Source organism: Oncorhynchus gorbuscha, unplaced genomic scaffold (assembly GCF_021184085.1).
Source record: "Oncorhynchus gorbuscha isolate QuinsamMale2020 ecotype Even-year unplaced genomic scaffold, OgorEven_v1.0 Un_scaffold_3894, whole genome shotgun sequence".
In the NCBI taxonomy this organism is placed as follows: Eukaryota; Metazoa; Chordata; class Actinopteri; order Salmoniformes; family Salmonidae; genus Oncorhynchus; species Oncorhynchus gorbuscha.
In genome coordinates, this window is record NW_025748036.1 from 20477 (window position 1) to 38078 (window position 17602).

A 17602-nucleotide genomic window follows, 5' to 3' on the forward strand; every position below is an offset into this window, starting at 1 on the left:
TTATTTCGTCAAACAGGGATCTTCTTTAACGACCTGACTAAAGGTCACGATGAGGTTAGAGGTCACAACCTTTCTCAAAACAGGAAGTTTTTTCTTCTTCTCGGAAGCACAAACGATCTTCGCGGTGACTATGGGAGATGGAAAAGAAGAACACCCACACGTCGACGTGTGTGCGTTGTGGGAACGCTTAGAGCCTCGTGGAACATGGTGAAGTGAAAGGTCTCCTTAACCTAGGTTAGGGGCCAACCATAGAGTAAGATACTTTACTAGGTACTCTATCTAACTCTATGGGGCTGCCAGTCGTTTATCTCTAGGGGTCAACCATAGAGTAAGATACTTTACTAGGTACTCTATCTAACTCTATGGGGCTGCCAGTCGTTTATCTCTAGGGGCCAACCATAGTTAGACAGAGGACTCTCTAAAGTCCCGCTTACCTTACTAGGTACTCTAACTCTATGGGGCTGCCAGTAGTTTATCTCTAGGGGCCGGCCATAGAGTAAGATAGAGGACTCTAAAGTTTCCTCTTACTTTACTAGGTACTCTATCTAACTCTGGGTCTGCCAGTCGTTCTCTCTCTCGCTACTATGTGCCGTGAAGTGTATGATGATAATAGTGTAGCTGTAATCTCTCTCATCACTCTTGTGTGTGATGGCTCGTCCAGTGTAGTCTTGGTATTGCTCTCTTCTCTCCTGTGTGTGCTGTCTGTCTGTACGTACAGCACAGTGGTCTGTGTGTGCTGTCTGTCTGTACAGTACAGTGGTCTGTGTGTGCTGTCTGTCTGTACAGTACAGTAGTGCTGTCTGTCTCTGTGTGTGCTGTCTGTCTGTACGTACAGCACAGTGGTCTGTGTGTGCTGTCTGTCTGTACGTACAGCACAGTGGTCTGTGTTGCCAGCAAATTAAGGGTCATTATTATTATCCAATCTTCATCTAAGAAACACACACACTAACGTTTATTGCAGACAATATATCTATAGTCCTGTGAACTGTCACACACACACACACACACACACACACACACACACACACACACACACACACACACACACACACACACACACACACACACACACACACACACACACACACTAGAACTACAGTACACCCTCACTCCTGTAAATTTGACACTGGTTAGCATTTGCATCATGGGAAATGTAGTGTATTAACAAGAGGGAATTCCAGTTAATGGGAGAAAGAGTCCATAGGAATAATCGTTCAAACGATCTTGATTAACTCGCTCCGGGTAGAAGTTGCCTTTAACCACAGATCTAGGATCAATTTACTCTCCCATTATCCTAATATTAACCATTAGGCGGAACACAAAAAATTTGATCTTAGATCAGTGTCTAGGAAAGCAACTTCATCCTACCCTGACATGCTCAGTGTGTGTGTGTGTGTATATACTTTACTGTGAATGAAAGACCAGCGAGACACTGGCGTGATTCCACTCGTTCTTAATGTTCTGTTCATCACGTCACCATGACAACGCTCCTTATACTACGGCGTTTTGCACGACGGGAGGAGGACCGAAAAAATAAATAAAAATATATATACTGTTGGAAACTAAAGAACCAATGGCCTTTTCTTAAACTTGTAACAATTTAACAACTCTTCATATCACACGTTTTAATTTGTCTGTCTTCTAAATAAAAAAATGAATCATAAAAAAACAAACTCTAGCTAGCTCTTTTTGTAGGGTAATAATTATTATTATTATGGTAAGAGCACCATTTTGTTTTCTGTTTTTCTTTATAATAATGCTGAATGACTGTCTTGAATTGCATTTTTGTAAAAAAAAATAAAACCGTACTGTAGATTTTTTTTGATGGTTGTTTTTATGTACCTGGCTACAACAACGGTTTACTAAGATGATAATACTGTCTGTTCTCAACTGTGGTGGTGACATTATTGAGCCTGGAATCCATGTTTTAAAAACAGAATTAAAACAACTTTGACTCAGAACGACCGGAGTGGTATGTTATTGTATCTGTACATCTCCTCTCTCCCTCTATCTGTACATCTCCTCTCTCCCTCTCTGTACATCTCCCCTCTCCCTCTATCTGTACATCTCCCCTCTCCCTCTATCTGTACATCTCCTCTCTCCCTCTATCTGTACATCTCCCCTCTCCTTCTATCTGTACATCTCCTCTCTCCTTTCTCTCCCTGTCTCTGTAATGACACACTCACTGACAGTAGATGGCGATATTCCTGTATGTTGGTCACAGATTAAAGAGTGTTTTCTCTTGAGTCTAGACACAGTGTTGTCTGAAAGTAGATGGAGTAGCCAGCCTAATAGAAACAGTAGCCAGGCTAATAGAAACAGTAGCCAGGCTAATAGAAACAGTAGCCAGCCAAATCTCCTCTCTCCCTCTAGAAACAGTAGCCAGCCAGGTACATAGAAACAGTAGCCAGGCTAATAGAAACAGTAGCCAGGCTAATAGAAACAGTAGCCAGCCTAACAGAAACACAGAAACAGTAGCCAGCCAAACAGAAACAGTAGCCAGCCTAATAGAAACAGTAGCCAGGCTAATAGAAACAGTAGAGATATTCCAGTAGGCACAGATTAAAACAGAAACAGTAGTCAGCCTAATAGAAACAGTAGCCAGCCTAATAGAAACAGTAGCCAGGCTAATAGAAACAGTAGCCAGCCTAACAGAAACAGTAGCCAGGCTAATAGAAACAGTAGCCAGGCTAATAGAAACAGTAGCCAGGCTAATAGAAACAGTAGCCAGGCTAATAGAAACAGTAGCCAGGCTAATAGAAACAGTAGCCAGCCTAACAGAAACAGTAGCCAGCTAATAGAAACAGTAGCCAGGCTAATAGAAACAGTAGCCAGTAGAAACAGTAGCCAGGCTAATAGAAACAGTAGCCAGGCTAATAGAAACAGTAGCCAGGCTAATAGAAACAGTAGCCAGGCTAATAGAAACAGTAGCCAGGCTAATAGAAACAGTAGCCAGGCTAATAGAAACAGTAGCCAGGCTAATAGAAACAGTAGCCAGGCTAATAGAAACAGTAGCCAGGCTAATAGAAACAGTAGCCAGGCTAACAGAAACAGTAGCCAGGCTAATAGAAACAGTAGCCAGGCTAATAGAAACAGTAGCCAGGCTAATAGAAACAGTAGCCAGGCTAATAGAAACAGTAGCCAGGCTAATAGAAACAGTAGCCAGACAATGTGTTACTTGTTTTGGATATCTAGGCTCGGGTTTGTATGATCAGGATTAACGTTGTAAATTGGATTAAAAAACATTGACGTTGCACCTGTCTTCTCTTGAGAAAGTCATTACAGTTTTACTGAAATACGTTCGTTACCATAGTGATATTTGTTCAAATTACACGGAACAAAAATATAAAAATGGAACACGCAACTTTTTGTAAAAGATTTTACCAAGTTACAGTTCAATCAGGAAATCAGTCAATTGAAATAAATGCATTAGGACCTAATCTATGGATTTCACATGGCTGGGAATACAGATATGCATCTGTTGGTCACAGATACCTTAAAAAGAAAGGAGGGGCGTCTGACCACCATTTGCCTCATGCAGAACAACACACCTTCTCTTAAAGTGGATCAGGCTGTTGATTGTGGCCTGTAGAATGTTGTCCCACTCGTCTCCAATGGCTGTGCGAAGTTGCTGGATATCGGCGGGAACTGGAACACTCTGTCGTATATATGTCGACCCAGAGCATCCCAAACATGCTCAACGGGTGACATGTCTGGTGAGTATGCAGGGCATGGACGAATTGGGACATTTTCAGTTTCCAGGAATTGCGTACAGATCCCTGTGACATGGGGCCTTGCATTAGCACACTGAAACATGAGGTGATGGCGGCGGATGAATGGCACGACAATGATCCTCAGGATCTCGTCACGATGTCTCGGTGCATTCAAGTTGCCATCGATAAAATGCAATTGTGTTTGTCGTCTGTAGCTTATGCCTGCCCATACCATAACCCCACCGCCACCATGGGGGCACTCTCTTCACAATGTTGACATCAGCAATTTGCTTGCCCACACGATGCCATACATGTGGTCTGCCATCTGCCCAGTACAATTAAAACCGTGATGAATCCGTGAAGCGTGCCAGTGGCCAGTGGCCATCGAAGTTGAGCATTTCAGTTACAACCACGAACTGCGGTTTCTGACAGTTTGTGCAAAAATTATTTGCAAACCTGGCCTTTTTATTGTCCACAGCACAAGGTGCACCTATGTCATCATCATGCTGTTTGAATCAGTTTCTTGATATGTCCCATATGTCAGGTGGATGGATTATCTTGGCGAAGGAGAAATGTTTGCTAACAGGGATGTAAACAAACAGAATTTGAGAGAAATGAATGTCTTTGTGCTTATGGAACATGTTTCTGGGATGTTTTATTTCAGCTCATGAAACATGGGACCAACACTGGGTCGGTGGGTCGGTGGGTCGGTGGGTCGGTAGGCGGTGGGTCGGTCGGTCGGTGGGTCGGTGGGGGTCGGTGGGTCGGTGGGTCGGTCGGTGGGTCGGTGGGTCGGTAGGCGGTGGGGCGGTGGGTCGGTGGGTCGGTGGTGGGTTGGGCGGTGGGCTGTGGGTCGGTGGTCAGTGGTCAGTGGTCGGTGGGTCGGTTGGTGGGTCGGTGGTCGGTCGGTGGGTCTGTGGGTCTGTGGGGCGGTGGTCGGTGGGGCGGTCGGTGGGTTGTGGGGCGGTGGGCTGTGGGTCGGTGGTCAGTGGTCGGTGGGTGGGTCGGTTGGTGGGTCGGTGGTCGGTCGGTGGGTCTGTGGGGCGGTGGTCGGTGGGTCTGTGGTCGGTGGGTCTGTGGGTCGTTGGGCGGTGGGTCTGTGGGCGGTGGGTCGGTCAGTCGGTGGGAGCCACAGAAAGAGAAACAGACATGTGTTATCTGGGTGCATAGTCAGTGACTCATAAACTGGGTCAGAGGGTAAAGGTGAAGGGTCAAACATTCCTAGACAACCCCCCCCAACACACACACACAGCCAGTCCGCAGCAGAGCCAGAGAGAGGAGATCCATGTCACACCTGCTGATGTAAGACTCTAATCTCTGTTGCGTCTGCACAGATTTTAATACATGTTTTAATGTAGCCTTGATTTAACTACACAGATAATACTGTGTGTGGGGAGTTGTCTGGTTTAGTCACTATAACAGGACTGTCTCTACCGAGGAACCTACTGATGAGGACTAATGGAGAGGGGGAGAGAGAAGGGGAGAGGGGGGAGGGAGAGAATCTGGTTGTGTCTCGGTCTGTGTGAGAATCTGTTTGCATTATTAGGCTGAATAAGGTGCTATAAGGCTGAATAAGGCATTATTAGGCTGAATAAGGTGCTATAAGGCTGAATAAGGTGCTATTAGGCTGAATAAGGCATTAATAGGCTGAATAAGGCATTGTAAGGCTGAATATGGTGCTATAAGGCTGAATAAGGCATTGTAAGGCTGAATAAGGTGCTATAAGGCTGAATAAGGCATTGTAAGGCTGAATAAGGTGCTATAAGGCTGAATAAGGCATTAATAGGCTGAATAAGGCATTGTTAGGCTGAATAAGGCATTGTTAGGCTGAATAAGGCGCTATAAGGCTGAATAAGGCATATTAAGCTGAATGAGGCATTGTAAGGCTGAATAAGGCATTGTAAGGCTGAATAAGGCATTGTAAGGCTGAATAAGGCATTGTAAGGCTGAATAAGGCATTACATAGGATTACATTTAAGGCATTGTAAGGCTGAATAAGGCATTGTGACATCCAGTGGAACAAACTTTACAATAGTGCATCTAAATATTTTAAGGGGGGCTGATAAGGATTACTTTATCCTTCCTAGGTGTTCCTGAAAAGGTGGGGTTTCATTGTAAGTGGTGATTGATAAGCTGTCCTTGTGAGGGAGTTTGCTGAGCCATAAGAACAGTTTTGACTGAGCTGAAGGCTGAATAAGGCATTGCCAGAGGTGGATGAAGCAATGCCCTTATTTGGGTGTAGGGCCTGATCAGAGCCTGAATAAGTTTTATTGTAAGGCTGAATAAGGCATTGTAAGGCTGAATAAGGCATTGTAAGGCTGAATAAGGCATTGTAAGGCTGAATAAGGCATTGTAAGGCTGAATAAGACACTGTAAGGCTGAATAAGACACTATAAGGCTGAATAAGGCACTGTAAGGCTGAATAAGGCATTGTAAGGCTGAATAAGGCATTGTAAGGCTGAATAAGACACTGTAAGGCTGAATAAGACACTATAAGGCTGAATAAGACACTATAAGGCTGAATAAGACACTATAAGGCTGAATAAGGCACTGTAAGGCTGAATAAGGCATTGTAAGGCTGAATAAGGCACTATAAGGCTGAATAAGGCACTATAAGGCTGAATAAGGTATTATTAGGCTTTATTAAAAAAGCAGAGAATAGCAACCACTGTGGTGAGACAAAAGGCAATATATTCAGCGTTCAAATCCCTTGAGATACTGCTGTCTTTCTATAGTCCAGATACTGGAGAATACATCCAACAACAACAATGACAACAACAACAAAGAAAGACAACAAAGACAACAACAACACAGTAAAATCCCAATCAGAAACCGTCCTGATCAAAAGAATAATATAGAAACACATGACTGAAGCAGATGATGTTCAGTGGTCAAAACAGAACAGGTGTTTATCTATAGAGGCCCAGTCCAGGAGAAGCACTTCTCATTAACAATCTCCAATCAGAAACCCATTATGGGTCAATAATTACCTCACAGAGAGAGGAGAGGTCATCAGAACACTTATTAAGAACACGAGAACATGTACGTGTTCCGGCTCATACAAACACAATCCATGGACCGGGCCCATAGAACAGGTCCATTATGACGGCATGATGGGTGGACTGGCGGCCAATGTGAGAGGACCCACCAGTCAAATGACCAGGGTTAAAGGTTCCGAGACTGTTCTAGTCATTCTATTTCTGTTTCCACCTCTCTGATCCCTCCCAACACGCCTCATGATTCCACTACTAAACATAGACCTAGAACGCCTGCCTGTCTGCCCATTATGACATCGTTGACATGAATAGGGAGGCCCGTTCTACTCCTTCTACATTCCTCTGTTTACAAATGGACATGAGATATATATATCGTCATGGTAACAAAATGCATAGTCTGTCTTCAATACAGTAGGATGTTATGTTGGGTTTAAAGCCTCCCCCCCCAATGGGATTTCTGGAACCATATTCATAAAGAATGTCAGAGTAAGAGTGCTGATTTAGGATCAGTTTGGCCGTTTAGATTATAATGAATAAGAGAGGGCACCTGATCCTAGACCAGCAGCCCGATTCTGAGACCTGCTTTATGTACACAGTCCCTGGTGCTTCAGAACTCCCAGCAAAGTGCTTGGTCACCATCCAACTCCAAGTCATTATTACTGTGGTCTGATTGACAGCTGTCTGATGGAATAACAAGATAATACTGAAAAGTTATAAACAATCAACTGTTTAACAACGAGCAGTAAAACACACCACTTCACTGGTCTGGTAGAGATATGGAGTCTGTTGACATTATTATTATTATTTTTATCCACAATAAACCTTAATTTTGGGAAGAATATTGAAAAGGAAAAAAAAAACAGTACACAGTTTGTACATCCTTCAGCCTCCAAGATGCAGGAAGAGGAATGTGGAACACCAAAGAGGATGTAGAACCATTCTCCTTAGCAACCAAGATGCAGGAAGAGGAACGTGGAACACCAAAGAGGATGTAGAACCATTCTCCTTAGCAACCAAGGGGGGGAAAAAATGACAACTTCTACTCACAAAATAGATAGCCTGGTCCCAGATCTGTTTGTGTTACCATGCCAACTACATCGCTGTCGTGGACGAGACAAACGTGACATTGAGTTCGTGGCAAGGAGTTGATGACAGCACAAAAACAGACTGGAACTCAGGCTACAAAGCGGAGCGACACAACAGCCTTAAAACAGAGGCTCTCTGTTAGAGCTGCAACACACAGAGCCATCTGCAATCAGCAACTTCACAACGACGTCGCGCTCGTCTCTTCCCCCCACCAGGCCTCTCTGGGAGGGACTAGGGGTTAGAGGTCAAGGGTTAGAGGGCGTAAGGATCCGGTGACGGAGAGATCCAGTGTCGTCCCATGAGGTGCCACCCCCCCCCCCCCCCGAGGCCCTAGGAACCCCAAAACGATCCAACTCCATCCCTGTGACACCAAGCAGGACATGAGAGCTGGAGAAAGCCGTTCTATGGTCAGAAGGCACCGTATCATGACATCATCATTCTGGAACCATACAGAGGGAGGCTATTGGCTGTTTCTCCTGTTCTCTCCTCTGTCTGTCCATTCATCAATATCTCTAGTCTCTCTTCTCCACTTCTCTCCTTTGCCCATCGCCCCTTCCATGTCTTTGCTCCATCTCTCGTCTTCTCCCCTCTTTCTGTGTCTCTGGACTGGTGGGGTCAGTACCTCAGTACCAGGTCAGGGCTGAACACCACGGAGTGTCTGGGTATAAGATACAATGGACAGACCTGAACCTGAGGGGGAGAGATGGGGGGGAGGGGGGGGAGAGGGGGGATGGGGAGGGGGAGAGAGGGGGGGAGGAGAGAGGGGAGGGGGGAGGAGAGGGGAGAGAGAGAGGGGGAGAGAGAGGGGGAGAGGGAGGGAGAGGGGAGAGAGGGGGAGAGGAGGGAGAGGGAGAGATGGGGGGGGGGGAGAGGGGGGGAGAGGGGGAGAGAGGAGGAGGAGAGGGAGAGGGGAGAGGGAGGGGGAGGGGGAGAGGGGGGAGAGAGGAGGGAGAGAGATGGGGGAGGGGGGAGAGGGGGAGAGAGGGGAGAGAGGAGGGAGAGGGGAGAGATGGGGGAGGGGGAGGGGAGAGAGAGAGAGGAGGGGGAGAGATGGGGGCAGAGAGGAGGGAGAGGGAGAGAGAAGGAGGGGGAGGGGGAGAGAGGAGGGGGAGAGAGGAGGGAGAGGGGGGATGGGGGAGAGGGGAGAGAGAGGGGAGGGAGGGGAGAGGAGGGGAGGAGAGAGGGGGAGGGGGGGGGAGGGGGGGAGGGGAGAGAGAGGGGGAGAGAGGAGGGGGAGAGAGGAGGGAGAGGGAGAGAGGGGGAGAGGGAGGGAGAGGGAGGAGGAGGGAGAGATGGGGGGGAGGGAGAGGGGAGAGGGGGAGGGGGAGAGAGGAGGGAGAGAGAGGGGCAGAGAGAGGAGGGAGAGGGAGAGAGGGAGGAGAGGGAGGGGGAGAGGAGGGGGAGAGAGGAGGGAGAGGGAGGAGGGGGAGAGGGGGAGAGGGAGAGGGGGGAGGGGAGGGGAGAGGAGGGAGAGGGGGAGAGAGAGAGGGAGAGAGAGGGGGAGGGGGGAGAGGGGAGGGGGAGGGGGAGAGAGGAGGGAGAGGGGAGGGAGAGGGAGAGAGAGAGGGGGGGAGGGGGGGAGAGAGGGGGAGAGAGGGAGAGGGAGAGAGGAGGGAGAGGGAGAGAGGGAGGAGAGAGAGAGGAGAGGGGGAGAGAGGGGGAGAGGGGGAGAGGGGGAGGAGGGGGGAGGGGAGAGGAGAGAGGGGGAGAGGGGGAGGGGGGGAGAGAGAGAGACGGGGGAGATGGGGGAGAGAGAGAGGGGAGAGAGGGGGGAGAGGGGAGAGGGGCAGAGAGGGGGAGGGAGAGAGAAGGAGGGAGAGAGGGAAGAGATGGGGAGAGAGGAGGGAGAGGGGGAGAGGGGGAGGAGGGGGAGGGGGAGAGAGAGGGGAGAGGGAAGAGATGGGGGGAGAGGGGGAGAGGGAGAGAGGGGGAGAGAGGGGGGGGGGGAGAGGAGGGAGAGGGAGAGAGAGGGCAGAGGGGGGGGGAGAGAGAGAGGGGGAGAGGGAAGAGATGGGGAGGAGGAGGGAGGGAGAGAGGAGGGAGGGGAGAGAGAGGGGAGAGAGGGAGGGAGAGAGAAGAGAGGGGGAGGGAAGAGATGGGGAGAGAGGAGGGAGAGAGAGAGAGAGGGGAGGGGGGGAGAGGGGGGAGAGGAGAGAGGGAGGGAGAGGGGGGAGAGGGGAGGGAGAGGGAGAGGGGGGAGTGGGGAGAGGGGGAGAGAGGAGGGAGAGAGGAGAGAGAGGGGCAGAGAGGGGGAGGGAGAGGAGAGGGGAGGGGAGGGGAGAGGGAAGGGATGGGGAGGGAGGGAGAGAAAGAGGGAGAGGGAAGAGAGAGAGGAGGGAAAGAGAGAGGGGAGAGAGAGAAGGAGGGAGAGGTGGGAGGAGAGAAGGAGAGGGAGGGAGAGAGAGAGAAGGGGGGGAAAGAGAGAGAAGGGAAATTAATTTGACACTGCATGGAAACTGCCTGCTGTGACTTTTAATACAACAACTTGAAAACACATAATAGAGAGTTTTGCTCACAAACACTCACATAGACAATATAGGCTCTCAAAATACACACACACACAAACCCTATATTACCTGGTAGGGTCTTCGTCCAATGAGAGCGCTCCTCTTATATTGATTATGTTTCTCTTACTGTCAAACGTTCCATAACTCAGAGTCACCTGAAACGGCAACACACACACACACACACACACACACACACACACACACACACACACACACACACACACACACACACACACACACACACACACACACACACACACACACACACACACACACACACACACACACACACACACACACCATTAAATAAATGAGAAATTCCATTCAGTAGGCTAGTATTTATCACTGTGCTCCATTGGCTAGTATTTATCACTGTGTTCCATTGGCTAGTATTTATCACTGTGTTCCATTGGCTAGTATTTATCACTGTGTTCCATTGGCTAGTATTTATCACTGTGTTCCATTGGCTAGTATTTATCACTGTGTTCCATTGGCTAGTATTTATCACTGTGTTCCATTGGCTAGTATTTATCACTGTGTTCCATTGGCTAGTATTTATCACTGTGTTCCATTGGCTAGTATTTATCACTGTGTTCCATTGGCTAGTATTTATCACTGTGTTCCATTGGCTAGTATTTATCACTGTGTTCCATTGGCTAGTATTTATCACTGTGTTCCATTGAAGCTTAACAGGGTCCATACTCCATAGTAGTATTACTGTGTGTGTGTGTGTGTGTGTGTGTATACGTGTGTGTGTGTGTGTATATATGTGTGTGTGTGTGTGTATACAGTGAGGCAAAAAAGTATTTAGTCAGCCACCAATTGTGCAAGTTCTCCCACTTAAAAAGATGAGAGAGGCCGGTAATTTTCATCATAGGTACACTTCAACTATGACAGACAAAAAGAGAAGAAAAAAATCCTGAAAATCACATTGTAGGATTTTTAATGAATTTATTTGCAAATGATGGTGGAAAATAAGTATTTGGTCAATAACAAAAGTTTATCTCAATACTTTGTTATATACCCTTTGTTGGCAATGACAGAGGTCAAACGTTTTCTGTAAGTCTTCACAAGGTTTTCACACACTGTTGCTGGTATTTTGGCCCATTCCTCCATGCAGATCTCCTCTAGAGCAGTGATGTTTTGGGGCTGTTGCTGGGCAACACGGACTTTCAACTCCCTCCAAATATTTTCTATGAGGTTGAGATCTGGAGACTGGCTAGGCCACTCCAGGACCTTGAAATGCTTCTTACGAAGCCACTCCTTCGTTGCCCGGGCGGTGTGTTTGGGATCATTGTCATGCTGAAAGACCCCAGCCACGTTTCATCTTCAATGCCCTTGCTGATGGAAGGAGGCTTTTCACTCAAAATCACATGCTACATGGCCCCATTCATTCTTTCCTTTACACGGATCAGTCGTCCTGGTCCCTTTGCAGAAAAACAGCCCCAAAGCATGAGGTTTCCACCCCCATGCTTCACAGTAGGTATGGTGTTCTTTGGATGCAACTCAGCATTCTTTATCCTCCAAACACGACAAGTTGAGTTTTTACCAAAAAGTTCTATTTTGCTTTCATCTGACCATATGACATTCTCCCAATCTTCTTCTGGATCATCCAAATGCTCTCTAGCAAACTTCAGACGGGCCTGGACATGTACTGGCTTAAGCAGGGGGACACGTCTGGCACTGCAGGATTTGAGTCGCTGGTGGCGTAGTGTGTTACTGATGGTAGGCTTTGTTTCTTTGGTCCCAGCTCTCTGCAGGTCATTCACTAGGTCCCCCCGTGTGGTTCTGGGATTTTTGCTCACCGTTCTTGTGATCATTTTGACTCCACGGGGTGAGATCTTGCATGGAGCCCCAGATTGAGGGAGATTATCAGTGATCTTGTATGTCTTCCATTTCCTAATATTTGCTCCCACAGTTGATTTCTTCAAACCAAGCTGCTTACCTATTGCAGATTCAGTCTTCCCAGCCTGGTGCAGGTCTACAATTTTGTTTCTGGAGTGTGACGGTTTGAGGTTGTGGACAGGTGTCTTTTATACTGATAACAAGTCAAACAGGTGCCATTAATACAGGTAACGAGTGGAGGACAGAGGAGCCTCTTAAAGAAGAAGTTACAGGTCTGTGAGAGCCAGAAACCTTGCTTGTTTGTAGGTGACCAAATACTTATTTTCCACCATAATTTGCAAATAAATTCATTAAAAATCCTACAATGTCATTTTCTGGATTTTACAGGCCTCTCTCATCTTTTTAAGTGGGAAAACTTGCACAACTGGTGGCTGACTAAATATTTTTTTTGCCCCACTGTACGTGTGTGTGTGTATGTGTGTGTGTTTATATGTGTATGTGTGTGTGTGTGTATATGTGTGTGTGTGTGTGTGTGTGTGTGTGTGTGTGTGTGTGTGTGTGTGTGTGTGTGTGTGTGTGTGTGTGTGTGTGTGTGTGTGTGTGTGTGTGTGTGTGTGTGTGTGTGTGTGTGTGTGTGTGTGTGTGTGTGTGTTTATATGTGTGTGTGTGTACCTGGTGGTGTATCTGTGTCGGTGACACCAGCTGAAGGTTCTCCAGGTGAGAGTGGAACAGTGGGGAGCGGATAAGACCCACCCCTAGCAACGCCTCGATGATGTAACCAACCGTACAGTCGTCAGGGAGATGAATACGATCAGCTGTTGTCATGAAATTACCTCCACTGGGGACCAGGAGAGACAGAGTGGAAAGAGGAGAGAGAGAGAGAGACTGTATTTACAATGGTGTTTGTTCTTCACTGGTTGCCCTTTTCTCGTGGCAACAGGTCACAAATCTTGCTGCTGTGATGGCACACTGTGGAATTTCACCCAGTAGATCTGTGTAATCTGGGGGAAATATGTCTCTCTAATATGGTCATACATTGGGCAGGAGGTTAGGAAGTGCAGCTCAGTTTCCACCTCATTTTGTGGGCAGTGAGCACATAGCCTGTCTTCTCTTGAGAGCCATGTCTGCCTACGGCGGCCTTTCTCAATAGCAAGGCTATGCTCACTGAGTCTGTACATAGTCAAAGCTTTCCTTAATTTTGGGTCAGTCACAGTGGTCAGGTATTCTGCCGCTGTGTACTCTCTGTGTAGGGCCAAATAGCATTCTAGTTTGCTCTGTTTTTTTGTTAATTCTTTCCAATGTGTTAAGTAATTATCTTTTTGTTTTCTCATGATTTGGTTGGGTCTAATTGTGCTGTTGTCCTGGGGCTCTGTAGGGTGTGTTTGTGTTTGTGAACAGAGCCCCAGGACCAGCTTGCTTAGGGACTCTTCTCCAGGTTCATCTCTCTGTAGGTGATGGCTTTGTTATGGAAGGTTTGTGAATCGCTTCCTTTTAGGTGGTTGTAGAATTTAACGTCTCTTTTCTGGATTTTGATAATTAGTGGGTATCAGCCTAATTCTGCTCTGCATGCATTATTTGGTGTTTTACGTTGTACACGGAGGATATTTTTGCAGAATTCTGCGTGCAGAGTCTCAATTTGGTGTTTGTCCCATTTTGTGAAGTCTTGGTTGGTGAGCGGACCCCAGACCTCACAACCATAAAGGGCAATGGGCTCTATGACTGATTCAAGTATTTTTAGCCAAATCCTAATTGGTATGTTGAAATTTGTTTCTTTTGATGGCATAGAATGCCCTTCTTGCCTTGTCTCTCAGATCGTTCACAGCTTTGTGGAAGTTACCTGTGGCGCTGATGTTTAGGCCAAGGTATGTATAGTTTTTTGTGTGCTCTAGGGCAACAGTGTCTAGATGGAATTTGTATTTGTGGTCCTGGTGACTGGACCTTTTTTGGAACACCATTATTTTGGTCTTACTGAGATTTACTGTCAGGGCCCAGGTCTGACAGAATCTGTGCATAAGATCTAGGTGCTGCTGTAGGCCCTCCTTGGTTGGTGACAGAAGTACCAGATCATCAGCAAACAGCAGACATTTGACTTCGGATTCTAGCAGGGGGAGGCCGGGTGCTGCAGACTTTTCTAGTGCCCGCGCCAATTCGTTGATATATATGTTGAAGAGGGTGGGGCTTAAGCTGCATCCCTGTCTAACCCCACGACCCTGTGTGAAGAAATGTGTGTGTTTTTTTGCCAATTTTAACCGCACACTTGTTGTTTGTGTACATGGATTTTATAATGTCGTATGTTTTACCCCAACACCACTTTCCATCAGTTTGTATAGCAGACCCTCATGCCAGATTGAGTTGAAGGCTTTTTTGAAATCAACAAAGCATGAGAAGACTTTGCCTTTGTTTTGGTTTGTTTGGTTGTCAATTAGGGTGTGCATGGTGAATACATGGTCTGTTGTACGGTAATTTGGTAAAAAGCCAATTTGACATTTGCTCAGTACATTGTTTTCATTGAGGAAATGTACGAGTCTGCTGTTAATAATAATGCAGAGGATTTTCCCAAGGTTACTGTTGACACATATTCCACGGTAGTTATTGGGGTCAAATTTGTCTCCACTTTTGTGGATTGGGGTGATCAGTCCTTGGTTCCAAATATTGGGGAAGATGCCAGAGCGAAGTATGATGTTAAAGAGTTTTAGTATAGCCAATTGGAATTTGTTGTCTGTATATTTGATCATTTCATTGAGGATACCATCGACACCACAGGCCTTTTTGGGTTGAAGGGTTTTTATTTTGTCCTGTAACTCATTCAATGTAATTGGAGAATATTTATGCTTATTCATTTTATCTTGTGTCCTTTAACTATTTATACATTGTATATATATATATATAATATGACATTTGTAATGTCTTTACTGTTTTTAAACTTCTGTATGTGTAATGTTTACTGTAAATTTTTGTTGTTTTTCACTTTATATATTCACTTTGTATGTTGTCTACCTCACTTGCTTTGGCAATGTTAACACATGTTTCCCATGACAATAAAGCCCTTGAATTGAATTGAGACTATGTCATGTGTGGAAACAGCCTACTGAATTCCAAAATAAGCACACTTATGTACGCAAACTCACAGAAAAGCAGGAGAATAACCCACTGTGTCTCAAAATACACGCACGCACGCACACACACACACACACACACACACACACACACACACACACACACACACACACACACACACACACACACACACACACACACACACACACACACACACACACACACACACACACACACACACACACACACACACACAGTCTCACCTGGCCCAGGGGCTCATCTTGAGGGCGAGACCTCGACTAACACAGAACCCTGCTCCTCCTGTGGCAAACCAGAAACGCACTGGACGCTGAAAGCACACAACATGCATACATAATACACACAATATTACTAACATGTAATAAACACAATGTATGGCATTATATAGGCAGATACATACAAATATAAATGGAAACCCACACATACATTCATATTCAATATTATTATTATTATTATTATTATATAAATCTATATAGAATATAGAACTACCCAGCTATCACATAGCATTTTGAGAACCTCCTAGCTAACACATAACGTTCTGAGAACCTCCTAGCGAACACATAACGTTCTGAGAACCTCCTAGCGAACACATAACATTTTGAGAACCTCCTAGCGAACACATAACATTTTGAGAACCACCCAACTAGCACAAAACGTTCTGAGAACCACCCAACTAACACATAACGTTCTGAGAACCACCCAACTAGCACAAAACGTTCTGAGAACCACCCAACTAGCACAAAACGTTCTGAGAACCACCCAGCTAACACATAACGTTCTGAGAACATACCAACTAGCACAAAACGTTCTGAGAACCACCCAACTAGCACAAAACGTTCTGAGAACCACCCAACTAGCACAAAACGTTCTGAGAACCACCCAACTAGCACAAAACGTTCTGAGAACCACCCAACTAGCACAAAACGTTCTGAGAACCACCCGGTTACTAGTCCAACGCTCTAACCACTAGGCCACCCTGCCGCCCCCACGTATGGCTTCATTCCCAGAACTAATGGGAAACCAAAATGTACGTTCCCACAACTTCCAAGGAACCAAAATGTGCTTGCTGGGTTATTATATAGTCACAAAAACAAAATAATGGTTAAAATGAGAAGAGAAACATGTTTTAGGTTAGTGAACACATTACTTCCTGGTCCCTTACCGTGTGGGCGTCGCCAAACCTCTCGGTGGCTTCTAGCGGTCGGCCGAGGCTCGGCCGGCCAATGTAGACGTCGTGGGTGTGGCTGTAGTGAGACAGGAGCTTCACAAGGGGACGTATGTTCACGTAGTTATCATCATCCACATGGCAGAACCATCTAGAAGGGGGAACCACAATCAGTATCATTATCTACATGGTCAGAACCCTCTAGAAGAGGTAACCACAATCAGTATCATTATCTACATGGTCAGAACCATCTAGAAGGGGAACCACAATCAGTATCATTATCTACATGGTCAGAACCCTCTAGAAGAGGGAACCACAATCAGTATCATCATCTACATGGTCAGAACCCTCTAGAAGAGGTAACCACAATCAGTATCATTATCTACATGGTCAGAACCACCTAGAAGGGTTAACCCACAATCAGTATCATTATTTACATGGTCAGAACCACCTAGAAGGGTTAACCACAATCAGTATCATTATCTACATGGTCAGAACCATCTAGAAGGGGGAACCACAATCAGTATCATTATCTACATGGTCAGAACCATCTAGCCACTTCCGGGTTGGAGCGAGCGGTCGCATCCGCACTTCGTTCCGCAGGTAGTATAACTTTTCATTACATTTCATTACATTTCATTATAGTACAACGATTTGATTTGTCTAATCTTAGCAATTTCTTCTTAGCTAGCTACATAGCCGTCTTTGTATCAAAGATAATTGCGTAATTATCGTATTTCGTCGTCCTAACGTAGTCTACACTGCTATCTGCCCAGCAGCTAGCCAGCTAGCAAACGTCCACCATCTACCGAATAGCAGCACTGTAGAAACTATTACACTCAACTGAACGACTTGATTAGTGTAGTGTTAGCTAGCTACATAGTTGTCTTTGCTGTCTTCGTATCCAAGATAATTGTGTAGTTTAGAGTGTGTAGTCTTAGAGTGATTATCTTAATTTACTGAGGTTAGCTAGCCAGCTATTTGTCGTCCTTAACGTAGGAGACACTGCTAGCTAGCCAACAGCTACCCAACGTCTCCCGAATAGAACTTCCGCACTCAACAACCCAGTCGCATTCCGCTTCGATCCACAGGTAGTATCACATTTTCATTTCATTTCATTACAGTACAACGGTTTGATTTGTTTGATCGTAGCTAGCTACATAGCTAGCTACATAGCCGTCTTTGTATCAAAGA

General features: G+C 46.1%; 1 protein-coding gene across 1 annotated transcript; it reads right to left on the reverse strand.

The window, feature by feature from the left end:
• Nucleotides 1-6508: 6508 nt before the first annotated feature.
• Nucleotides 6509-16559, reverse strand: LOC124028238 (beta-1,3-N-acetylglucosaminyltransferase lunatic fringe-like; the record flags this gene model as incomplete). The annotated part of the gene is made up of 5 exons (XM_046340351.1): nt 6509-8485; nt 10372-10457; nt 12820-12985; nt 15468-15553; nt 16406-16559. Coding segments are annotated over 5 exons (559 nt in total), but the record flags the coding sequence as incomplete, so codon positions are not given.
• Between the last annotated feature and the right edge of the window lie 1043 nt (nt 16560-17602).